Source organism: Lipophrys pholis, assembly GCF_963383615.2.
Source record: "Lipophrys pholis genome assembly, chromosome: 14".
Classification (NCBI taxonomy): Eukaryota; Metazoa; Chordata; class Actinopteri; order Blenniiformes; family Blenniidae; genus Lipophrys; species Lipophrys pholis.
In genome coordinates this window covers 15,030,343-15,056,740 of record NC_137633.1, presented here as the reverse complement: position 1 = coordinate 15,056,740, position 26,398 = coordinate 15,030,343, and the positions used below count along the sequence as shown (strand labels likewise).

Here is a 26,398-nt window from a genome sequence, read left to right as displayed (position 1 = left end):
TCTTCTTTTTTTTTTTTTTTTATTCATTTGAGTGGTTCACATTTATAGCCGTATTTAAAATTGTCACGGAATGATTTAAACCTCTAAAAACAATGAAAAAGTGGTACATCCCGCTTATCAGGACTTTTAAACGTTTCTTTAGTGCAAATAGATGTATTTTAATCACAGTAAGGATCTGTTTGACGTCGAAGGATCAAAAAGCGGCGTCGCTATGAACGCTTGGCCGCCACAAGCCAGTTGTCCCTGTGCTAACTGTTCTGACACGTCCTGCTTAAAACCCCAAAAAAGGTGAGAAGGATCGTGAGGCCCCACTTTCACGGTCTGTATTCATACTGAAAATCTAGATCAAGCGAGCTTTTGCACTTCTGCTCCACTGCTCTAGAATTCACCAAGCGTTGGAGTGCCACTAATGAGGAACATGAGCTTGGGTGTAGACTGTGGCGAGACAGGTCAGTTTGAACCTACTGACGATATGTTTTTATTTATTTTTTTGTTGCAATAGTAATCCTTTATTGACTGTTTATGTTGTGATGTTTTGAAAAATGGATGTGTTGAAATAAAAAAATTCTGATTAGTCTTCTTCTTTATCTTCGGCATCATTTGTGTGATTATCCATCATTAGAACTCTCCTCGGTCTAAACCACCAAAACCTCCTTTATTAAAAAAACATTCCTGTAGATTTTTGTTGCATTTGTTGCACCAAAGATAAAGTTTCCATTTCAATTCAAGGAATCTACTTGAAAACCTGAAAATAGGCTTTAACATACCCATATGGGAGGTTTGACTGACAACCCTTGGAAAAATACAGAGTGAAAACAGGTTTTTTATCGGTTTGTCTTCATACCTTCAGCAGGCGTCACACAATCATTAAAGCTGTTTTTGAACAAAATGTTTTTCTATCGAGGCGTTTCGTGATGATCTTTAAACGAACCACGAGGCTTTGAGCCCAGCCAAAACAAAAGCTATCTCCGAAAAAGTGAAATGGAAATATGTAATGCTGTGAAAGTCATACACAAAAACAAACCAGATAATTATCCCTCTGACAGAAAGGCTGCTCTTTATCAAATATCAAATCTACTTTGCAGAAAAACACCGCTACACAAATTCCTTTGAATGAACAAATCTATGACACAGCTTCATGGCGTCAGTGTTTTTTTTTTATTGTATTTTTATATGCACTCATTTACAGTTGATTTCGTGGAATTGTGATAAGAATTTTTATAGATGGGGATTTAGAGATGAGATGTTCTGAAGCCTCACCCTAAACCCAGCTGTTGTACTCTAAATATTGTTCCTACTCTGTGACCTTTTGAGTAAAAGTGGTGATATAGTTGACTTTGCGTTGCTCTTCCCTCCCAAACCGTGCAACTAATTACCTTAAACGACTGCATTAACCTCTTGCATATATTTAATCTCTTCACGGTTTCAATTTACTATTGGTTTTGCTTTCCGACTTTGTTATATTCGACATCTGTTTTTTGAAATTTTTTATTACCCTTTGATTCTTATACAGGCTGTAGCTTTGGGATATGAAGCCATGACAAACAAATACAAGCATCGGAGAGAACTTAAAATGTACTTGTAAATTCATGTTTGGCGACATAAAGGTACTTTGTAAAATGCAATAAAGATTAGAAATTCTAATTCAGGGATTTTAATTTAGACTCACTAGCTGAATCCTCTCGCTGTTGCAGGATACAGTAACAGGTGTGTTTGCAAATTGTAAACCGCCATCCAGCCGTCTTCCTCCGTGCCGTGTAGCACCTTGTCAACACGAAAAGTGGCGCGTTAATGTGTTAGTGAAGGAGTAGCAGACACAACTTCAGGAGTAGGTCCTCACAAGACGCCTTTCGTTACTGAGAATAGGACTGTCTATAAATATGCTCAGAGTTTAAAACAGAAGTAGTGTTTCTGCATGGATTACACAGAGAAATAAACTTCTAAAGAAATGTGCATATTCCACTGTATGCAGAATATAATCCTTCATGTAATAAGATAAGTTTACAGGATGCAAGAAATTTGAAAGCCGCAGCTTTTCAGCTCCTCTTTTCTTCAGCGTGCGTTGGACATTGTGTTGAAATTTTGCAATTTGAATCCCCGTTATCAGAAATATCAGCGATATAATAACATGAGGGGATATAGATCAAGCATATAGCTGGTAATCGTCTGCTCCCGACTTGGACAGCAGAATATATTCTGAGTTGGACGTGTTCTCTCAACACAGCGCTGGTAAAATGACGTTTTTCACCAACTGTGGTGTTTGGAATGATTGTCACCGCAGGCTGAAGCTGTGCGGATTGTTTTGAGTTGTTTTCCGGTGACTGTGCAAGAGAAGGTAGAATATCTGAAGCTCGCAGTAATCTGGAGCGAACAGCTGCTTCGGTGGGAGCTGAGTGCCAGCCTTTGTTTTTTTTTTTTTGTTGTTGTTTTTTTTTGTTGTTGTAACTGTTGCTGCTGACTAGCTAATGTTCAGGACCAGCAGGACTCTAATTACACACGCTTTCAATAAAGTGAAAACAAAACTGATGGACTGTATCAGCAAGGCTCCCCCTGCTTTGAGTGTTAAGTACATTTTAGCGAAATGTTGTTGGGAGACTCTGAGGTCAGACCTACAAATATTATCCACAGCATGTTTGTTTTTCACTGTTAATTGATCGCACGAGAATATTGATTTATAAGGCTGATTGCTGCTTTAGCAGTATTGGTTATCTGCCTCCCTGAGGAGTGTTCTGTGGAGTGCGAAGGGGTTTCATAGATTTTATAATGTAGTTTTGTGTTTGGATTATTGTTAAAATGAGAGCCAGCAGGCTTGATGCTTGTGGCGACAGCAGCGACCGCAGCAGTTTCACTTTTGACTCGGCGGCCAGTTGTATGTCAATAAAGATCTGTAGGTTTAGTACCGTGGACGGCAGGATGAAAAAAATAAAACAAGATTTTAGGAGTGTGTGATCCAGCCTTGAGTCAATGTGGTGTTCAGTCAATCCCAAGTCGACGTCTCAATTAATAATTATTTTCAAAGTTTTTGCCAAGTTACAAAAAGTGTGGACAATTTGACTATATTAGTGATCAGTGGGCACGTTCACATGCACACTAATACTCTGATCATCACCAGATTTCTGGAGATTATTTGAGTGATCATGTAGTGATATTCTCCAATTTCTTATTAATTGAATATCCAGACGTGATGGGAGAAGCTTCTGGAGTAAAGCGGAGATGAATTTTTCTAATAAAAAAAAAAGAAAAAAAAGAACTCGATACAGTTAACCATAGGCGTTGCCATGTTCAGCGAGGCAAGGCCAGATGTTTTGATAACATCAGGGTGTTTTGAGTCTAACGTCACTTTCTAACGCACTACAAAAGAAATCCAATAATGGACTGAGTGATAATCGCAATTTTGAACTTGCCAGCGCATTTGTCATATAATGAGTATGATTAATTTAATTTGACTACCTCTGCATTTTCTTTTCGTCTAAAATTGGACACAAACAGACTGCACTACAAGTTATTGGAAGGAGAAACGAATCCAAATGGCGTCTGTGTACCCGCAGTCCTTACGCTTTTGCTGTGTTGATCTCAGTTTTCAGTCGGCATTATGACCGGTACATTCTACATCTGGTGACCACATTTCCCAGTTAATTTTACTCTTCATCAGTTTCCTTCAAACAATCAGCCGGGCCGAGCAAAGTGGGAAGTCCTTTTGTCTAAAAGCAAAGTGGTGTGGCACTGCTCTTTTCTTCTGCCATCACAAAGCTGAGGCCTCGCTGACCAATTAAGCTTTGTTGTTGTTTGTGTCTCCTCGGCCCCCGAGGGACCTGACAGGCCATGGAAATGAATGGATTTGTGTTGGAAAAATAAGCGGAAAATAGGAGGTAATGGTCTCTCTGCTCACCTTGCGTGACCTCTGCTCTTTTTATTGATTTGCTTTAGAATAACAAACAAAAGTTCCAAAAGAAAGAAACCATTAGCTGTTGTGCAATAAGCTGATTCATGTCGTCGTTTTTTTTTTTTTTTTTGACAGAAAGCAGAACGTCTGTATGATTTCAGGCCTCTTTAGATGATCTAACCCAGCTTTTGTCTGTTAAATCGAGGCTTCAACAGACTGTCGAACGGTGATGACAGATTTGTGAGGAGTCAGTCAGGCATAGTGGTAATGAAGTCACTCCATATGTTTAGCAGCTCAACAAATACAGCTCTTTTAATTTTCATTCATTTCTTACGAGAGACTTTAGAGGGCTCCAACACATGCCAACTTGCAAAACTTATAAAGCTCCACTTTTTTTAAGGATTCTCGAGCATTGAGCACGACCAAACTTTATTCACGTTACAAATGTAGATTTACAATGCTGAGCAGACTTATGCAGTTTTTAGATGATCAGTCGCATCACTCACCATGGGTAGAAACAGGAATGATACCTTGCTCAAACAACTGAAAAAGAGATACCACTGTACACTATATTATTCATTTGAACCAACATTTGGTTAAATTTGCTCAAACTCCCAATAAAAAAAACCAAACAATATTCATGGAATATGTAATGTTTTCAGGGGTGTACTGTTGCAGTCTGATGACAAAAGTTGCTGAAAATCAATTTAGAATCAAGATTCGAGTCGCACGCTGTCCTTATTACTGTCCTTGTTTATACAGGCATAAGACTTGGAGCTTAAAAAAGGCATTGTAGGGTACAGCTAAGCCAAGTGCGAGTGAAGTGTGAAATGAGGACATCTTGAAAGACACAGCTGAAATATTCAGCCAGTGCATCGTTCGAGACAAATGAAGAGTTTTAGTGTCTGTGGCTCGACTCTGGGAGGAAAATTAAAGTTGGAGGTGCTGTGGGTTCAAATATAAGCCGTACCTCTGTGATCCATGTCTTGCCTTTTCCGATACGACGATGACATTACCTGTTTGTCTGTGTTATTACATCCCCAATGTTTTTTTTTTGTTTATTTTTTTTTATGCATGTGTGCTGGACTTTATTGCAGCTCGGATACAAGGAGGCCCGATTGGGAACCAAAGGCGCCAGGTTTGTGGATCTGTGCATTTATGTGTTTGTCAGAACGGGTATTGTAATAACACTAAAAAGATGATATACTTCCCTATGACTCATACAAGCGAAAGGCTCAGGTATGGAAACTGTAGTTGTCTGTCGGATAGATTAATGGCAGAGCAGCCTTGTATTTTCATCAATTCCCAGTTGCAATAAAGCTCTTTATTGTATGACAGTCTAAGTGATAAGGAAAAAAATATGTTTTAAAACATTTGCTCATTTGACTGAAGTAAGCTTGGGGATTTATGCGTATCTATCATTTTGTGACACAAAATAATTTACCATACGTCACTTTCTGAATAAATTGGCCTACAAAGTGTATTTAACAATGTACCAAATCCCAGAGCAGAAACGGGTGTATTTCCTCTCGAAAGAGCTCGTTGAGACTGGAGCAACTTGCTCACATGAAGGATGTTACTACTGAATTCCTGTCTGCTTTTGTAGCCTAAAAAAAGTTGTCGAGTTTTTAATCAAACCACATTTTTTTAATCTGAGCGATGCACTGTTTTGAGCTTTTTCCCCCCACTCGTTGGCCGGCTGTGTCACGCCCTCTGCCCATTTCTTCTCCGGCCATGCTTACAGTGCAGCGCCCACCGCAGCCCAGTGTGCCTTGTGAGTGGCATGCATGCTAATTGTGGTAATGAAGGTCACTCGGAGCGGCAGCTGGAGTCCCTCTCTGTATCTACAACACTGCCTGTAGGGGAAGTTGCTGCCCGGTGCGAACCTCACCGGGACATCGAAACACACCATATGCTCCCTTCCCACCACCTCGCACCTATTCCAGACCTGCCACTGAGAAATTCAATCACATAGCCCAAAGCCATGTAATATGTGAGATACTATGAGGTCTACTGTCCTCGCTCCGATTGAATCAGACATAACTGTCTGCACCTAAATGAACTCAAGAGTTTTTCCAACATTGGGCACAAAAACAAAAAATCCTGTGGCTATTAGGGGCCATTCACTAAACAATAAGCCACCAAAACAATCGTTTAGAAATGTGTGGCTGACCAACAGATGAAAGTTGACAATAAGTGAGCAGTTTGAAAAGACTTGGAGGGCAAAATCCGAGTGGACTTCTTATATTCAGCCCGTTTGAGTTAAGCTTTTTATTCTGTCACAATCAGGACAGCTCATTAAAGGAATTCAGACTGGGCACCTGCAAGAAAAGAAAGAAAGAAAAAAAGTCAATACTGCTGTTGGTGGAGCTCAACATGCTGCTCTTTGCTCATTCTGGCTGCAATCAAACCCTAACAACCTGCCCAGACGTTTTCTTTTTGCGAGTAATTTATGCACCTTTTGATTGCACATTTCCTTTGCAGTTGCTGTCAGGTTTGTCCTCTCTGCAAGTGCTGAGGTGCCTTGTGTGGCTTTGATAGAAACTAAGGTTTCGGTGTCCTCTTGGTTCAGAGTCTACCTTTCTAATGTTTCTGTATTTCAGCGGGACTCCGCTCTCACAACATCCGTTCCTTCTACCAGAAAGCTTGCTGCACATCCATTATAGGCCGCTCGATCGCCTTTCGGATTTTTCTGGGAGAAAACAATCAATCTTCAAAATGCCAGCTTTTCCCAGGGAGGACAAAAAAAACCCAAAACAACAAAAAAACCAACAACTTTTCTGACGAGTCTTTTTGTTTCACGATACGTACATAAGCAATGTTGTAAGTCTTAAAGTCTGAAGATTTGTTTGAACTTTCCACTCATTTGAAAACGCAGCATTCATAGAACTCCTCTCTGCAATTGGACTATTTTCTTTCTCCCATCATACGTGCACCGGAGTCTGATGGATTCATTGTTGAAATCATGTTGCCTCCATGACGATAGGTAGCTCTTTTATCATCTGTGTTTCTGGTTGCCGGCAACCTGAGGCAATCTGAAGTGTGTGCGCGTGTGTGCACGTCTTAAAACAAACTCCATCAGCTTCCTTTATGTTTCTTCTCTTTGAGTCTCTGCCTTTTTAAATGCTGCCAGACTTTCAGCTCAGGATTTGTCACAGTTGTGTGTTCAGAAAGCCTTGTTCCATTTGAATCCTCCTTCTCTGTATACGTGCAGGAGTAGATCAACTTTCAATTGCATTGATTTAAACAGTGGAAGACAAGCTATGACCAAAAATCAGTCGTATTCGTGGAATGAATATCAACAATTAAAGTCACTGCTTCTTGAATGGAGAATACTTTGCCACTGAACCCAGTCCTGAGCTTTGATTTGCTCTTCGTCCCATGATGGATTCATCTCCTCCAGCTTTTTTGTCACAGTCCTTCACCAGGTGGTTTTCCACTTCTCCCCTACAGATATCTAATCTTACAGAGGCAGCTGTTATTAAAGACATCGACTTTTCTCATCAAAACAGATGAGAAATCTTAACCAAAACTCTGGATTCCTGGTTTACGTGTACGATACAGTTCAGAACAGGAATGTCTAAATCATAACAAACTGTTTCCGGATGCTTTTAAAGTGCTCCATCTGCACAAGATGTGAAATCTGTTCTTGACGTAAGTGTCTTATTAGTGTTTTCAGGTAGGTTTTCGGGTCAGCGCCACACTGTCAGGTAACTTTGTAAGTTGAGAGTGTCAGGATTTAAAGGTTAGACGGGATACGGGCTGGCACCGTGGCATCTGACTCTCTCCGGGCGTCTCATTCGCCCCGTGTGTCTGAACAGGCCGGGTGACAGCAGGCTGCGGGGATTCTATTGGTCTACTGTTGAGCCTTCCTGTGTCGGACCCTGGGTGGTCTTTGCTCTGGTATTTCACGTTAAGGGCACGGATTAGCACCCCTGCAGACCTCCTGACGGTGCCACATCCACAGACGTGTACGTGTATGATGCCAAGCATACAGATATTTATTTAAAAAAAAAAAAAGGTTTATTTGTTTAACACTTTGCTTTTTTTTTGTCAAAGGTGATGTATCTCCGGTTTATACTTGATTAACTAAATACAAAGACAGCTTAGGCAATTTTTCAAAAAAAAATTCTGGATCTGAAAAAAAGAGGGTTGTCACAGTTGAATATCAATCTCTCAACCACCAGCTGTTTCCCTGCTACGTGGAACATCATTCATGGAAAGAGCAGATGGAAACCCATTGACTCCGGGAACAAATGAAAGTTTTCCTGCATGTTCGTGATCCATCCTGGCAGAGCAGCAAGCTGTGCCCTTTAGACGTGCTGTCTTTCTCTCTGTGTGTGTGTGTGTGTGTGTGTGTGTGTGTGTGTGTGTGTGTGTGTGTGTGTGTGTGTGTGTGTGTGTGTGTGTGTGTGTGTGTGTGTGTGTGTGTGTGTGTGTGTGTGTGTGTGTGTGTGTGTGTGTGTTAGTGTTAGGGTGGCGGGGGACCACGGGGGACACATCCACTGTCTGTTTTCACATAGTATAGTCATTACCATGTAACTCCCTCGACTTAAATTGAGGGCGCTTTAAGTTGTGATCGATTACAGGAAAGCGAAACTATATTGAAAACATGTTTTCTTGCCCTCAGAGCATCAGTTAGATGTTGACAGCGCTCCATATTTGACTTCAAACTAATGTCATCCTGTAAAAATGGAGATCAAAGATCAAAACAGAACCAGAATATTTTTATCCTTGTGATCACTCGGAGGTCAAACCGATACGGCCAAGAGTTTCCTGACTGTTGGTGAGTTTTGATCTTTCCTGACAAATATTACACCACAAACTTGCTTTAGTTTTTTGTCGAATACATTTTTTAAACATGCAGTTTTGGCTTCCGGTACTCTGAATCCTCTGTTGTGTTTTATTGGCATGCTGCTTTTAACGTATGCACATTCTATATCCATGGACAATTACAGCTTTTTCTGAGGCTGCACTATATTTCATATTGCACATTTCATTTTCTTTTTTAACTTCTATTTTCAAATCGTTGTTTTTTTTTCTGCCTATATTCTTTATTCTCATTTTTATTTTGTCTATATTCTCTATTTTTTTTGACTTGGAGGTCTGGTAATTTATCCCTACCGATGGGGAATGACTAAATAACCGATAACAATATCTAGTGCGATGGAAGCAGGACTAATTGGATAGTTGAAGACGTTATTGATTTGGTTTTTCATGTTGACATTAGGGAGGTTTCCCAATATTTCATTTTATATCCACTGATTGCATTTGTCGGAGGATATTGCTCAATTGTAAGTGTTGGTCGATCAATAACTAATAATAACTTGTAATTTACTGCACTGTTTTAATTCAATCCATCAGTATACAGATGGATACAAGCCATTGAATTAGGTTTGACTTGTGTTTTTGGACTCAATAATGTGATTTTCTCAATTTTTCCAAATTCTCCACTTTAGGATTGAATCACATTTTGCCATCAGAATGTGGCTCAGGTTGTTTTGAACAAGTTGAATTTAGCGTACCAAGAAAAAAATAGCTTAGCTTTTTGAATTTAGCTTGTTGCTCTGCTCGAAATTATTCCTCTTGTTTAATGTGTCTTTTATCAAGCGACTCAAGAAACATGAAGCATATTTTGAGTCAGGACTCTATTTTCACATTTATGAAAAAATGTGTTTATAGAAACGCAATTCTTTTGATAGTTATTTCTACGGTCAAAACTTATGAACTGATTCAGATTTTTTTTTTATATGTCGTGGATGATAACAAAAAAACAACCCCTCCAAAAAATAAATATATGATGCTACAAATATTATTTGTAAGTCCCTTGATGCATATAAGCTAAAATTATAATAATAAATAACAACATTATTGAAATATTTCAGTTTCTGTGTAATGAATTGAAAATATATTAAAGTTTCACTTTTAAATGATTTAAAAATAATTAACCTTTTGTATGTAATTTATTGAGATGCTCCAGTATAATGGAGCTATTTCTTGAACACTTCACATGTTGTTCTGGCTGCACTTGCTAATTCGAACTATCATAAAAACACAGTTCAAACTCAACAGGGAGTTTGCAGTTCTTTTGAGGTTGTTCAGGAACAAAATATTAATCACTCAATTCAATGCAAATGCTTTTAGTCATTTTTGATTGATGGTTTTATTACATTTATGCTTTTAAGCAGCATGTAGTTTTAAACCAAAGTACAAATTCTAGCTGTATTATCACAAAAGTTACAAAATGCATGAACTTGGGTGATTGTTTTTTGATTGACTGTATTAGTATTTGACTTCATGCAAATTTTAAAAGCTCCAACGGAGCAAAAACATGTCACAGTCACACAGAAAAGAGAAAAAAAAAAAAACCTGACTTATCCAAATTAATGCGAATCACAACTGCACACTGGACAGAGCATAAAGTAAAAAATGTGTGAATAATGAAAATTCCCCCATGTTGATTAACACTAAGTGTGCGAAGTACCGCATTGCTTCTAATCAATTTCCAGTTAAATTGGGTCTGCATATACTTACAGTATCTGCAGCTCTTATTCTGACTATAGATATGACCGCTCGAGGTGAAAAGTCTATTCAGAAGTGGCATCAAATGTCATCAGGCTGGCTGCTGTTTTTTTTTTTTTTTTTGATTTCCATAAAGCTACAGGTAGTGTGGAAGTAGCAGTCTATATTTCCTGAATAAAAAATGTCATTTTAACAACTTCTGGGTTTTGTCGTCGTCCCTTTGGAGGCACAGATAATGAAGCCTTCTGTTATGTGCGAGGGCTTGATTGGCTAAATGTCATTTGTGGCTCAGCTGGCTGTCCGCGTGACCTTGATAGTGCTCGTGTCCGGACGTTTGGACAAAGTTGTTGATGAGCAGTCTCCATGAAGCCACCTGGAGTCGGTCTATCAAAGCAGCCCAAAGCCTTTGCTGGAGGTGAAATGTTGAACTGTTTGGGAGGTAGACTTCACTGCTTTCACCCATCATCTCATAAACGGGATCATTTTTGAAGCCTGTCTGTGTTGTCGTTTATTACAAAGGATTAGACAGCAGTTAGAAAGATTCACAAGAATTAATCCTGCTCGAAATATGTGATACAGTGTCGGGATTCCAAATAAATTCTAACTTTCTGCTACGTGAAATTGCATATTGGTGAAATGAAACATTGGTCCTGCAGGCAAAAACTGACCCACCAGTGGGCAGACAAAATAACGCTGGGAACCTGAATCAAAGAACAGACTGTGGTAAGATTTACCATTGTAAACAGCTTCCTCTTTTCCAATAAAATCACATTAGCATCAAATTAATACAGTGAGGTTCAGGCCGGGTTACGTGATGGTGTTTAATGTAAAAGTGCATTTTTTTCCTCAGTTTGTAAAAACGTGCAAATTAAAGGCAGAAGAAATCTTGGGTTCTGAGAGGTGATTGGCCTTTGACAACATTACAGAAACATTTATTTGTTGCTTTCACCCAATACACACACCTATAGTGAGTTTGACACCCCTTTTATTTATATATATATATATATATATATATATATATATATATATATATATATATATATTACTGCACATGAAATCCTTTCCCCTCATGCTTTGATCCTGAGGATCAAAATCAGGTGGATCTCATCCTGTCTACTGTGTCGATTTAACCCAGTCTGTAATCTAAAACCACGCAGACGGCTGCAGCTTTACAGTGTTGACTGTGTTTCTCAATACATATCTCTGCTGCCTGACTTTTGAAACGGGAAAAACATGCTTTTTTTTTTTGCCTTAATCGCAAAAAAAGTAGACAGTGTGTCAAAGCTGAAAGAACAAAATACCTCTTTGCTATTCCAAAAATGTCTTCTGCTGTTGTTGACCCAAAAAGATCTTTGTTGGAGTTCACCTGTCACAGCCATGACAGCATCTGTTGAGTTGCGGCTTCATGCGCACTGTTGAGGCGCTGTGTTGTTAGATTTCGGGGGAGAACGTGCAGTAACAGTATCTTCGGCGAGACGATGCCTCACTAAACCCCGACTAAAAGAGAGCAGATGGGCCGGGAAATGAAATCTGGCAACACGCCTGAAACGTAATGCTTTGATGCATCATTTGATTTCAGCTTACGGGACCTCAGGTAGAAAATACGGGGATGACTCACTGGTATGCAGTCTAACCCTCTCTGCATGTTTTCCTGACAGCGGCGGACAAAATGAGATGATGGTTGAATTCAGATGTTTCTCATCGCATCAAACCAGAAAACGAGAACCTCCTTCTAGACAAATAAATCCAACTTTATCCCTGAAAAGATCACGTCTGAGAAAAATTGTTCAGGGGATGACATTACAGGAAGACTGGAAATTGGAGTGTTTCCTAAAAAGTTGGCCCAGGATTATGGAAGCACAAGGATACTATGCCTCTGTCATGAGAAATGTTTATCTCAAGCTGACTGCAGCGTCAAATTGGGTTATTTCGGCACTTTAATAAAAGGCCTCAGATACAATGTAACTCAGTTTCGACAGCGAGGTTGCTTTTGCTTTGGGGATTTCTGCTCCAGGCGAATCACTTTAGGTCACCCAGAAGAAGTAAGTGCTGAGGAATGCACCTTGTTTTGACTGTTTGAAATACCATTGCACGCTGTTGTGTGATGTTATCCAGATTAGGTTGCTGTGAGGGTCTTAGTATTAATGTACACCAGAGGTTTGACATGTTCGACACACTTTGTACGCATTTATTCCTGTTTGACACCGTGGTGTAATCACGATTTTCTCTGCTTGTCTTATAATCATTTTTTTTTTCTTTCTATGAGGCAAATTGAATCATGTACTTTTTTACATGGCCGTTTGGGAGCCTAGACAGACAGATCTCTATTAAATCCATCCCATAGCATCACAGTAGGAGAGCCTCAGGCCTGTGCCCCAGTGTAATTAAATATTTCCTCGTATCCCTGGTCTCCGGCTCGGGAGGAATGTCTACTATGTGGGCGGGGGCCTAGCTTGAATAGCCGGGTTATTAAGTGGTCCGCAGAGTGCAGAGTGATGAACGAGCTGAGGGGGTCGTAATGTGCAATACAGACCTCACAGGAGACCCTGTGTTTCCTCCTGCAATGTGTTCAGGAGTAGGAGGCAAGATGAAAAAGAGAAAGGCTATGACCTGCCTCTGTGGAGAGTGAGATTGTTTTCTGGCCTTCTGTATGTTTTAATAATGATCAGTTTTTCTAAAGCATAAGAGATGCACCTGTACTCTTTACAATCGCCAGAGGTAGAACCTGAAATGTTGACTCTTCACTCTGCTTTTCTATTTTCTGTGTTGCTTTGGTTTGACTTGAACTTATAGACTTTTGAGTGCCTCAAAAGAGTGTTCTGCTTCTGAATGGCTGATGTACATTGATTTGTCAAGCCTCGAGAATCCTTTGAATGCGTTGTCCTTGGGTGAGTGTTATAATTGGGCGGATGACAGACGTGACTGGAGGCGAAAGGCGGCTGGAACAACTTCATTTTTTAAAAAGCTCATTTGGCTTTGGCATTCTTAACATTCGAAGGGGCTCAGATAAAAAGAATGACTCCACTCCGGAGAGATGAAACATGGACACAAACTCGTCTTTCAGCATTAAAACCACCTGCTTTACATCGTGTTGGTTTCCAAAACAGCTCAGAGGCATTCATCGACTCCACCTCTGAAGGTGTGTTGTGGTATCTCGCGCCAAGGCGTTAGCAGCGTTCCCTCTAATCCTTTCAAGTCTCACGGTGGAGCCTCCATGGATCCCACTTGTTTATCCAGAACATCCCACAGGAGCTCAATCGGATAGAGATCTGCAGACTGAAGGCCAAGTCAACATCTTGAACTCTTCACCTTCACCTTCCTCGAACCACTCCTGATCTGGGTGATTTACCCCGCCGGAGGAAACCTCTGCTGACAGAGAGCACAGCTGGCTCGATGTGGTCTGCACAGTAATGCTTAGGTCGGTGGGATGTGTCAAAGTGAATGCTGGCATATCCCAGCAAGAGAAACAGTCTCCACAAGATTCCCTTTTCTCCTCAGCAATCCGTCCAAAACCTTGTGAGCTGTTTTCTATTCATTGCAGTAAAATATTAAAACCTTGATTAAGAAAAAAATCTTTTTGAAAATTCTATTTTCTTTTCGGAAAATATGCTAGTTCATATAATCAGTGATAACAGAGATGTGCGACACGAGTGAATTTATCCTGTGATTAGACGTGATGCTGTGGAAATGATGGGGTGAACATAATGAATGCATATTAGTACAAAGCTTAATTATTCTGCCTTTTGGGAGTTTTTCTTTTTGACATTTCTAGTCATTAAACAGTGCATGAGTTGGGAAATGTATGCACATCAAGTCCAGTGTATGACAGGATATCAATTTATAAGTAAAAGTATACCTCCTGGTATAGCAATGACTCATGACACATGACGACTAGATTTGTCTGATGCTTAGGATTGTGTTTATTCGGCTTCTCCATTATGCTGGTGATGCTCATTTGTAATTAAAAACTGCGAAAATCCTGAGGGATGGCATTGTGAATTGTATATGGGAGGAAATCTCAATATGTCTGCTCTATAATTCAGAAGGTATGGCCAAAGTCCAGACCGAGTGCCAATGCCAGACCAAGGTTTCATTTTCTTTATGACCTGTGCCCTTGTTTATCATTGTTTACCATCAGCACAAACACAATCAACATATGCAACTCGTATGTCGAGCGTTTGCATACATGAAAATGATGTGTGGGCCAAACACAAGCTATAACAGGTCACTAATTCATTATGAAAATGTGATGAAGCCTTGATTGAGTCGGTATAATGTAAAGAGACACCACGAGACAAAACACGATAACTTGTACAAGAAACCTTCGGAATGATGTGTGTAAAGCACTGTCAATTGCTTTGTGTCTGACTGGTGATATTTAAAGAAGACCAAGAGAAGTCACATGAGTCAAAGACATTACTCAAGCAAACCATGGAATTGGAATGTGAAAAGCTAAAGATGACAACTCCAGTGCGAAGACGGCTGACTTGATCGAAGTACAGTTTACTGAAGACACATATGAAATGAGCTCATTTGACCTGAGAAAAAAAACACTGATCAGATATTAAGAGGCTAGTTTTGAATTACATTACAGAATTTGGAAGACTGGGAAATAGTTTGGATACCCTGCATAGAATTGTTATTACACTTAAGAAGGAGTTGTTCATAAACTTCAGCACCCACGCCTCTCAACATACCATTGGCATAGATGGATAGATCTGCTATAGTTATTTAGCTGTATTCTAACAACATATTGTCAGCAAAACAAGTTTTAAACATACAGCTGACTTGTTTTGTCCTGATAGAAATGTTATTGTTACACAAGGATGAACTGCTTCGTTGTTGTGCTGAGCTAATGGTGTCTGTATCTGTTGTGAGTAATTTGTCACTCCCAATAGTTGCAAGACGCTGATCTCTGCACTACGGCGATTATTCAGCACGGCATATGCACTCTCTTTTGACTGGTGGTGCCCTGTCACTGCGTCGGCACCATCCTGCCAGGGGAGGCCTTGTACACAGCAGTCACAGTGTTTTCAGCCCATGAATAGACTATAGAGGCCTTTGTTACCGGGTGTTGTTGCCGGTCTCGCCTGTGCCGCGGTTCATCGCAGTGACAGCTTCTTTCTGAAGATAACAGCGTGTTCCAGCTCGAGCGGAGTGGGGGCAGCTTTAAAATAGACCTGTAATCATAGACCCAGATGGAGGAAAGTGTTAGACATGCCCTCGGACGACAGCTCTAATAACAAACCCCACAAAATCCAACTTGGGAGGAAACTGTTGGGATGTTTACCTTTCAGGATGGTGTCCTCGGTACCACGGTCGCCCCTTTGAAAAAAAAAAAAAAAAAAGCAGTATTCTCCAAGGATTTTGTAAACGTAGGAAGATATTTCAGCTTGTTTTTACCTCAAAAAATGAGGTTGTGGGAAACGCAGCACATGCTTTCATAATTAGTTTCACTTATCTGGTAGTGGCTTTGTAGTTCAAAGTATTCATCACAAATTCTCTGCATATAAAGTCAAAACAGTGTTTTCCTCACATGAACTCTGAGTGTTCAGCTGGTCAGTTGCAGAGTTGGCTGCCAGTCTTGCATCGTTTAGTTAAATGTTACCGTAGAAAATGAGTGGTACATATTCAACTTTTTCACTTGAAGAAATACGGAAGTAAAAACAGAATTGTAAGTTTTCAACTGCAAGATAATCCTACGTGCCAGATTGAACCTTCTGACGGGCACTTTGCATGTTTGACACCTCTGCTCTAGGTAATCTGTTGTGCGCCTGCGATCCATCTCTTAATTACTCTGATGGTTTCTCACACCCTGAAATGTATGAACATAATGTAAATTATCCTGTGTGTGTGTGTCACAAAGACAGCTTGATAACTTGTGTGACTCGACAAGAAAACACTTGTTTTTCCTGCCTTCCTTACAGTTCTGTTAAATACCAACTTTAGTCTGCATAAAATTGCAATTAGCAGCCTCGGAGTTTTGCCTTTTGTTCTTTGCTCGTTGGGCTGAAGATTCCTCGTGTGGCCTCATTTGTTTAGTTTGTTCAGGAACACACATGATCTGTCCCCGGAGATCTTTCCTGTGCTACAAACGGAGGAAGCTTCTCAGCCAAGCTAAACAAACTGCAGCTCTGTGTACTCTACAACTAGACATCCATTAGCATTTCCTACTGTCTTCGTTATATTCAAATTGCTTTGTAGAGTCAGACTTGCACGTGAGTCATTGTGACCGAGCTGTCCCTGTATGAACCTCACCAGGTGGCAGCCCCCTCTGTCTTCGGAGGTCTTTTATTTTATTTCTGGGGGTGGGGGCGCGGGGTGAGATTGCCATGGCAACTGTGTGTAGTTAATGTTTGAGCCGAGACAATCGACTGCTGACAGAAGGGGCTTGATTTGTCAAGAGATCCTTTCGCCCGTCTGGCTGAGACGGCGGCTGCGGAATGTTTTCTCTGAAGTTATGACAGAATGGAGCCAAACAATTAGAAACATGCTTTCATCTTTGCAGACTGACTCACAAGTTCTCTTTAAACTTTAATCAGAAGTTTTAGTGTAAAGGGCATTCTCTGTAGCAACACGAGCAGATTGTTGAATTTCCTGCTTCCTCGTTTTGTAAGACTTTATATTCCTCTTTGGTGGGTACGTTTAGTCAAAACAGAGCAACTGGAATGCCGTGTGGCTTCACTTCATCCGTTGTTATCATGAGATTCTGAATTTTTATAATCTTGCTGGGGTTTTGATTATATTTCTGGCCCCTGAATGGTAATTTTTTGATATGGATCAATGTTGACTTGCAGATTATGTGGTATTAGACAAGCAAAAGGACGTTTTTTAGTTCATGCCGCAGTGGGTGGTCCTTGTTCATATCGTCATGCTGACCAGAACTTTTCAGGATTTTATTTCTTTCCAGCGTTCCATTCAACATGTCCAAGAAGTACTGACAATCATTCACAATCAGCAACTTGCACACTTCTTGCACGGGTCATTTTGATCATTACGGCGTGTGCTTGAACTCCTGGTGCTCACATTTCTGTCTCAACAACCACAACTATGATAATATTTCCTTGAGGGTAAGCTGATCCTGAGAATGTTTCCTCTGTGGTGTCCGCAGTCTGTGAAGTCTACGGTGCATGTTTCCCCTTCTGGCTGCAGCGCTCACACAAAGCCAAGCACAACAAGAGATTGGTCTTTTGGAGGAAGTGCGAGCTTGTCACCATTCGAATATGAGAAAGGAGCAGGACACGGGCCCCAGAGTGGCCTTCCTCTAACTGCCAGGACCACATGGAAACAATGCCTCTGGCAGATTTTCCGTGGTTAAGGCTTGAAAAAAATATCCAGTAGCTTTGTAACCTTTCCCCCCTTTTTGGAGATATTTAACATTTAATATTGTGTTCAGACACTGTTGGCCTTTTATAAAACAGCGGTAGTGTTGGTATCTATCATCGTACTCGTGCAGGTATGGCCTCGAAACCGGTAAATGGAGCTATTGACTGGGAAATAAATGTGATTAATGCTTTTAAAGGTGAAATTCCAAAAGTGGAACGAAAGAATTCAGATATTCGGTCACAATATACAGCAAACTTTTAATTAAAAGAAATGAAAGAAATGAGTTCACTTGATTTATCCCAATTAATTAACAAACATTGTGTGATCAACTAATGAAAATAGTTAAATCAATTGGCACCCCTTATTATTTTATACCTGTTGGCAACAGGAAAGAAGCCAGAAGCATAAAACTGCAGGATTATCGGCCAAAAACAAGAAAGTCACCAAAACCGCTGCTAATGGGAGCTCCAATTTACATGATTTATATGAGCTCAGTGTTTTTGTTTAACATTCAACGTCTTCCACAGAGTGGTATACACATACTCCTCTCAGTGGTATAGTCACAAAGTGAAGCTCTCCACTCCAAGCGTAATCCTCCGAGTGTTTAATGGCAAGATGGTCTCAACGTTTCTGAAACCGCTGATCTCCTGGGATTTTCAGGCCATCTCCAGGGTTTACAGAAAAATGGTGTGAAAAAGAAATTATGTCCAGTGAAGCAGTTCAAAGTGCAGAGAGCCGGCTGAAAACAGAATTTAAAGGAGAGCCTCTCAGAATATACATATGATGGCATATGACCTGCAGGATAGAATGGGAAAAAAAAAAGAAAAAAAATATTAAGTTTGTTTTTCCTATAAGCAAAGTGAAATTTGGTCCAAACAACATACAAGCGTCTACTCGCATCCTTTTTCAGAAAGCTTTTCAAGATGTTGTAGAACACAAGACGCACGTAATGAATCGGTAACTAGAAAAACTTAAGCAGGTGCGTCGATCGATCGATCAATCAATCAAATGAATTGCTGTAGCCCTTTGCAACGGCCCGACAAGTAACCAAAGTGCTTCGCAGTGAGAAACAAGAATAACTTAAAACCAACACAGTAACTTAAACAACAGAGACAGCAGTAAAATATACAGTAAAACAATAAAAATAAACCGCAACAAAACACTATATTATACATCTTAACAGAAATATAAAAAAGTCTACATCACCGTGCCATTAGGTATGAAAAGCCATTTCAAACAAAGATTGGGTGGTTTGGCCAAAAGATTTGGCCAACTTGGTACATTTTGTCACTGTAGCAAGCTCAGCACATCATGTGGGGTCTATTTTGGAAATTTCTATTCCTTAATATTGTCACTGATGGTTAAAGTATAACAGTCTGATCATGATCTCATGTGTCTTATAGGTTTTAGCAGAGAAGACTCCCATGGTCCCATGGGAAAGCAGATGTTTGCACATCTATGCCGTGTTCCCGGAGAGAGGCTTCATATAAGCCCAGTGATTTGGCATATTTCAGACAGCACCTTGCTGGAGCTGTACAATAACTAACGTGACATTTAAAACAAAAAGTGGCCACTATCAGTTTTACGACAGGCATTTGGAGCTCCGACATTGCTCCCATGTCACTGCTGAGCCTCACTGCACACTGGATCGATCCTGGCACTCTTCAATTAACTAATGCGGGCCAGTTTCATGGGTGTCAGACAGCAGAGCATGTACAACGAGACATCCAGGAGATAATGAGAATGTCATGGGATTTTTTATCCTATAAAACAGCTCTGCAAGCCAACTTCCCTAAGAAAACGTCAGTATCGGCTCTGGAAGGTATCAGGATTTGCTGATACTCTATTCTAGAAAAAAAGAAAAGAAGCTGATGGGTTTCAGGGCCAACAATTGTGATCATGACATCCCTAGTTGTGACTTTGTGCTTTGGGATTTATACTTGGACCCACATTTACCAGAAGCAACCGCACCACATTTCTTTTCCCTTTCGATCGAATGCAGTTCCCACCAGGAGCGTGCAGTCGAGTTAATGTGGCACTGAATAACATGTGTCCTTTCAGCCAGCATAACGATGTTACATGAATATAATTTCTCTTCTTCCCTGATTACCGTTTGAATAAATCCAACTTTTCTAAGAGATTGTTTCAATAAGTGCAGATGAGGTGGGAGTCAACAGCAGGATTTGAAATTGATTTAAGAGGCACGAAAGGTGTCTGGCGCTTTGATTAGGACCTCTGTTGATGATTCAGCTCCGTGGCCTTGAGACTCAGATGCTTTTCAGACATCCAGATTCAACTCGGCAGTCAGCTTCATTTGTTATTTCGTCGTTTTATAAAAAAAAAAAAAAAAAAAAGATACAGTGCTACCAGCCTCTTCTTGTGGGCATTTATTATGCAATTCAAGCATCGCAGTTCACAATGTTATGCAACTTTTATCCTAACCCTGGAGTCAGCGTTATTGCTTTGAAAGCAGCCCTGACCCCGCTGGTGTATATGCTAATGCAACAATGCGTCAGTCAAAGCTGCTCGGGCTTGAGGGTGGAACTCATTCATAATCGTGATTTTGTTTTTATGGGCTCTTATGTTGTACAGTATGCTGGAGGTGCAAGCATTTATATCCTCTGAGTCAGGCCTGCAATGTTTTCTATAGTTTATGATGAACTGCCATAGGTGTATTTTTCAAAGTGAGCCGCTCGCCGCCCGTGATCGACTGCTCTGCTTTAATTCACCGTACATTTTGTGAGAAGCACATTTTAGTTCATTTGTCTGAACAGCTCGGCATAATGTTGTTTAGACACAGTTTGTGCTTGTCAGGACTTTACGAAAATAGTTGATGGACGACTTGTTTAACTAAAAATTTTAAACTTCCTTGGATTTAAGCTCAAAGCCTGAGGATGTCTGTGTTTTAGTAATGTTGTTAGAGCTGCGGAGTGGTGTAGTAGTTTGCACTTTGGCCTCTTAATCATTTCATTCATTTATTTGTTTAGTTGGACGGGACATTGCATATTAATGAACAACCAATCTGTTCATGAAGTTACTGTGAATATACCGGATTTAGCACAATGCTAATTTACATCCGTTGTTCCATTTAAAAAAAATAAAAAAATAATAATAATAATAAAAAAAAAAATCCTAAAAGGTTACAAACAAATAAAATAAATATGGTAAAACAAAGATGATAAAATAATTCTTCCTAAAAACCGACGATAAAGTGCAAATATTTAAGTGCTTACTCAACAGGTTGACATAGGCAAAGTGCCATTTTAAAATTTTAATATTTTTTAAATCAAAATGTCCTGGGTTTTGGCGTTTCATGTGATCTCCCCATAGATTGTTTATTTATGTGTCTGCCTGCCTGGTGTGCCCTGCCTCTTCCCGTTGTCAGCCGGACTTGCCCGGAGGGCCATTTGCCCCTCAGCTGGTTGAAGCTGTATGTTAGATGGAAGCAAACAGGTAGAAACCTTCCGATTTTTGATGAGCAGTTTGAAATACATGTTTCGCTCTATTTGGTTTTATTTGATTTCACACTGTGTTCAGGCTGTGTGATAGTCGGCAAACTTGTTATTGAGTTTTGCCACATGTCTTACGATAGACAAACAAAAAAATGTAAGTGAATATCTGTATGGTTTGGGATTTGTATTACCAAATAACAGGGCGCTTTCATTAGAACCTCAGTTTAGACCAGGGGGTCACATTTTTCTCATTCATGCGAGTGTCTTCAGTTCCCATCAGCAGCATTTCAGAAGTAGAGCAGTTGTTGGCTTATTGATTTTTTTTGCGAAGGCTTGATCCCATGAATGTGGCGTAATGTTGCATTAATGTCTGAAATGAAATGCAGTTTGTTGATGACACAAGATGTGATGTTTTGAAATCGACACAATGCCTTTTATGCTCGTACTTCCTGTTTGAGCATTATCCAGAATCACACGGGGTTTGTGGGCTTAGCTGCAACGTTCCAGATTTCCCTCTCTCTCCACTGTTACTTCCACAGTGCAGGGAAGCATATTGTCTTTCCCAGTTCAGTCAGTTTGTTTGAGATATGTATATTACGCATGTTTTGAAAATTTGTGGTCTATTGTGTTAATTTTTTCATCTATCAGCTGCTAGTTCTCCTTTTCTTTGTGAGAGGTTTCAGGCTCCAATGCCTACTCAATCATTGTGGAAGAATAATGGTTCTGTAATGTACTTTATCATCTGACACCTATCTAACACAGAGACAAATTATACTTGCAGTAAATTTGATAACCTTAGTTTCTAGACGTCTACCCTTCAACACAGTGGTTCATTACCCAGCTGTCACCCCCTTCATGAGTTTCGCTGGCTTTCGGAGCGCCTATTAACCTTGACCGTGACCCGAGACAGATCTGATCACTCACTTCATCTTTTTGTCGTGGTTGTTCTTGTCTGAGTAAAAAAAAATAATTAAAAAAAAATCCCTCAAAGGATGAAAAGAGATGAGTGTATTGTATGCATCTGCTTCCGTCATTCTCTTCCACGCTGGATCCGCAGGCCAGCACCTCCAGAATCAACTGCAGCTGTCTAAATGGATACACAAAACATATCCAAACATCGCTCGTCTCATGGGAGTTTGCTTACTCAATGCATCACCTGATGTAACATCAGGCCCTACCTATGTGTTCCACATGGTTTCCAGAGAAGGGTGTGGTAGGTCTTTGAACCAGAAAAATCCTAAACAATAGAGAAAAAGAAGACGTGACATTGAGTGTTGTTTTTTTTTTGCCGATGAGCACAGAGTGACCTGAACACTTCCCTCAGTCGGAGATGACACAATGGCAAAATGTGGGAGAGCGGAAGCAGGGGTTAAAAAAGCAACACGAGTGCATTTTATCCCTGAGAGCAGCGGACGGGTCTGCTGTCATGTCACACAGACACACGACTTGTTGGAAATTAAAACCTTAACAGCTCAGAAAGGAATGTGTTGACTTTGATCCCTGCATGAGGGAATGCTGTACATGGCAAACATGTGTCTTTATTGTAATACTGAGAGCATCAAAGGGTGAAGCTGAGAAAACAAAAAGACAGACTCTGGACAGCAGGTGAAGCGTGAGTGAAATGCAATTTTCCACCTGTTTAGATGTGTCGGCAGCGCAGAAGAGAAAATGCCATCGCCCGTGATCTGTATGCCCCACACAGTGTTGACAGGAATATAATAACATAAGTGTTTATGTGCTTTAAACAGTTGGTGCTTAATACTGCTTCAGCATAGCAGAGATGTATTTCTTAGTACAGTATCAGGTTACTGAAAACACTTCAGTAGGATTATTGGTAAGACCAATCCCATGTTTAAGGCTTGTCTGATCCTGGTTAGGCTACAACAGGAATCTCATTGTAATCTTTTATCTGGATCTTTGTTGCTGTTGGCTCAAAAAAGAATATTGTTAATACTTCCCTTTGTTTCCGCCGCCCACTGAAGGAAGCCTGTGTCCTTTGCTCTGCTTATATTGTTGACCTGAACCGTCTGGTTATCATTATCACACACTTCTCACTGTCTCTTGTTTCAAGTGTGGCAGAAACGTAATTTCCTGAAGTCTTTAGTCATTGGGCTCATTCGGTGCTTTATTGTTTGTGTTCCTACAGTGACTAATAAGAAGCCATCCCATGTATCCGTCACCAAGGTGAAGCAGTTCCAGGGGTCTTCTGCCTTTATCAAAAGGTCACAGTGGACAATCGACCAGTTACGACAGGTCAACGGCATTGACCCCAACAAAGTATGCTACATCCAATTCCCTTCAACCTGTCATTTTAAGATATTGAGTAGGGATGCATCGACACAGCTTTTTCAAAATACGAGTACTAACCTCTAGCTACTTGCAGATACTGAGTACTGATACCAGTTCATGCATCCTCAATGTTCTCCTCAATCTACTTCCTGTCTGTTATTCACTGAATTTTCTAGGATTGTCCAGAGTTCGACCTGATGTTTGAGAATGCTTTTGACCAGTGGGTTGCTGGTTCAGCAGGAGAGAAGGGCACCTTTATCCAGATCCTTCACCACACCTGCCAGCGCTACATCCCCACACGGAAACCGGAGTTCGTCAACTGTCAGTCCAAACTGCTGGGGGGTAAGGCATTTGAAATAATAACAATAAACCACTACTAACAGTGTTCGTTAATACTTCTGCTCCGTGGCTCTGCAGTGCCGTCCTCTCTGCAGTCACACTGTGCCGAAAGCCAGTTTGAATCTAATTAAGTATGATGACAACCAGCACCTGCTGTGTATGAAAATCTATGCTCATCCCATGTACACAGCATCTGTTGTGGGCTCTGGTGAAGTGAGGTCAAAGAGGATGTCCAACAGAATATATCGGCAGTGACTCGAAGCATCCGACGCAGTTCAGCTGGTTCAATCAGTACAATGCTAAATCACATTTTTCTTTCATTTGTGATGTTTTAAATGAAAGTCATTATTTTAATAGATTTTTTTTACCATTGGAAATACCACTGAACATCACAGTAAAAGCTCTAATCTTCCCATGAATAAGGATACTGATATTTAATCAATTAATCAGTGACATAAGAAACGGTTAGTTGGACAATTAGCTCTACCCAATACCACTGATTGTATGCTTTAAAGAAAAAGCAAAGACAGAAAAATCAAATAAGCTGAAGCAAAATGATGTGCCGTGTAAAATATCACTTTAAAAGCACCTAATTGGTCATTTCCTGGCTGAAAGTGGTTTGTTTACTGTTTGGAGGGTTAACCAGATGATGAGAATGCAGCATCCTGGGTGGCTTAATCAGATATTGATCTGTTTACCCCCGAGCTTCATCTTTAACAATCATTCAACCTGTTGTATTATTCATAGAGCTATTTATGGGAACACATCCCTGAACCTGCCTCCTGCATGTTGTCCATCTGCCCCACACATTTGGGGGGGGGGTGGAGATTGGCACCAAGATTTTAAACTTTGCAGAGTAACACATGAAGAAAATCTAGACAGTGTAACGTATTTTGTGAGCAATACTGTGTTTACTTTATTAACAACATTTTTGGTGTTAAGCTGCTGCTGGAAACCATTGCAATGCATGCAATACACTGCAAAAAATTGAGTATATTATGTGTGCGATTCTACTGTATTTAGTTTTCCTGTCTTCCTGTTTTTCTTAATATTCATTCAAACTAAAGCTGCAAGTTCATCTTGGCGCTAATAAATTCCATCGACTTTCCTCCTACTCTGAAAAAAACATGTATTTTTAACTCTCCTCCACTGACCCTGGTGGTGCATGGTCTGTGTGTGTGTAGGCGGGGAGGCAGTGGCGTCCCAGAGAGCACCGAACCCGAGGCTCTTTAGAGTGGGCCGGCTTATGGAGTGCAACTGTTGCCTATCAACAGCACGCCCCCAGTAGATCTGGAAATTACTCGTAGAGTTTCTGTAGCATTGCAATAACTCCATAAAGTCGGTAAAACTCAGGGATCACAGCATTTTGATGTCAGTCAAAGCTTGTAAGTATCAATGATTTTCCAACAAAAGCAACTTGTCCTAATGAAAAGACGAATATGTGCAAGAAAGATGTAAAAGTTGACATATCCCCTCTCAGAATAAAGAAGACGCCTCTTATGTCCACTCCAGTTTAAGTCTCACACCAGTGCAAAACAAAAATGATGACGCTGCTCAGGTGTGGGACCATAACTGTGGTGGATACTGTCTGCACAACCACCAGGGGGCGTCTGAACCCAGAGAACATGCCAGATAATCAAAACTCCTAATGCAGGAATTATCTACAACAACAGAAGAACTCATCTTTTAATTTGATGCGCATATGTTCACAGATGGCAGAACATCTGACCAGACAGTTCTGTTCCAAATTTTGTAATACAGCCGCTAACAGAACACCCGATCTTTACTCAGAAGTATCTTAAACGTGGAAAAAAGGGGTTGTTGAAATGGGTTTGGAGCCCCGAGAGAGCTCTGATCTTAACATGATCAAAATCTGTTTGAGTTTACGTGAAGAAACAGAAGGATCTGAACCAGAAGGATCTGAACCAGAAGGATCTGAACCAGACTGCAACTACAGACGATGGTTACTTGGTCCAAGATGTTTCGAAACAACCTTTTGTGCAAGATAGCGGAGGAAAAACTGATTTAAAGGCAACAGGCGGTCACACCAAGTACAGATTTCTATCCAGCTTATTCACTTTGACAAGTTATAAAAGATGAACTTTTGAGACCCTGTTTTCTAAAGCATCTTTCAGCTTTTTCATCTCAAACTCTCAGTGATACAATATTTTAAAGCAGTAAATTTGAGCCAGCAAAGGATTTATTGTGAATCCCAAAGAAGATGAAATAAACCTTGTTGATTTCCCATCTAAAGGAATGCAGATAGATAGGGGGTCTGATTAAGAATAGAATAAATGGGGGGGGGGGGGGGGACATTTAAAATTGTTACAACTTGGAAATATGGAAAAAAAATAAAAGCACTAAACTCGGCATGCATCTATAATTGGGACCATAATTTAAGTTGATATCCTTTCACTGCACCATGCCTATTAGACTCTATAGACTGTACATGCGACGTGTTTTAATATATTCTGTTTAAAAAAAAGACTTGTGTCAGATCCGTATGGGAGTAGAAGCACAGGAATGTGTTTTTGATCCTCGATGAGCCACGTAATTGGTCTAGAAACCAAATCGGCTAATTTGCTAA

The 26,398-nt window shown here is 40.3% G+C and overlaps 1 protein-coding gene across 2 annotated transcripts in view; it reads left to right on the top strand.

Moving 5' to 3' along the window:
- stxbp6 (syntaxin binding protein 6 (amisyn)) overlaps positions 1–26,398 on the top strand; it is a 70,484-nt gene that overhangs the window by 31,016 nt on the left and 13,070 nt on the right. For both annotated transcript variants that reach the window (XM_080480290.1, XM_080480289.1), the window contains exons 3-4: positions 23,330–23,460; positions 23,649–23,814. In XM_080480290.1, coding sequence (XP_080336416.1) covers positions 23,330–23,460; positions 23,649–23,814 — 297 coding nt within the window. The remainder of the gene's footprint in view (positions 1–23,329; positions 23,461–23,648; positions 23,815–26,398) is intronic.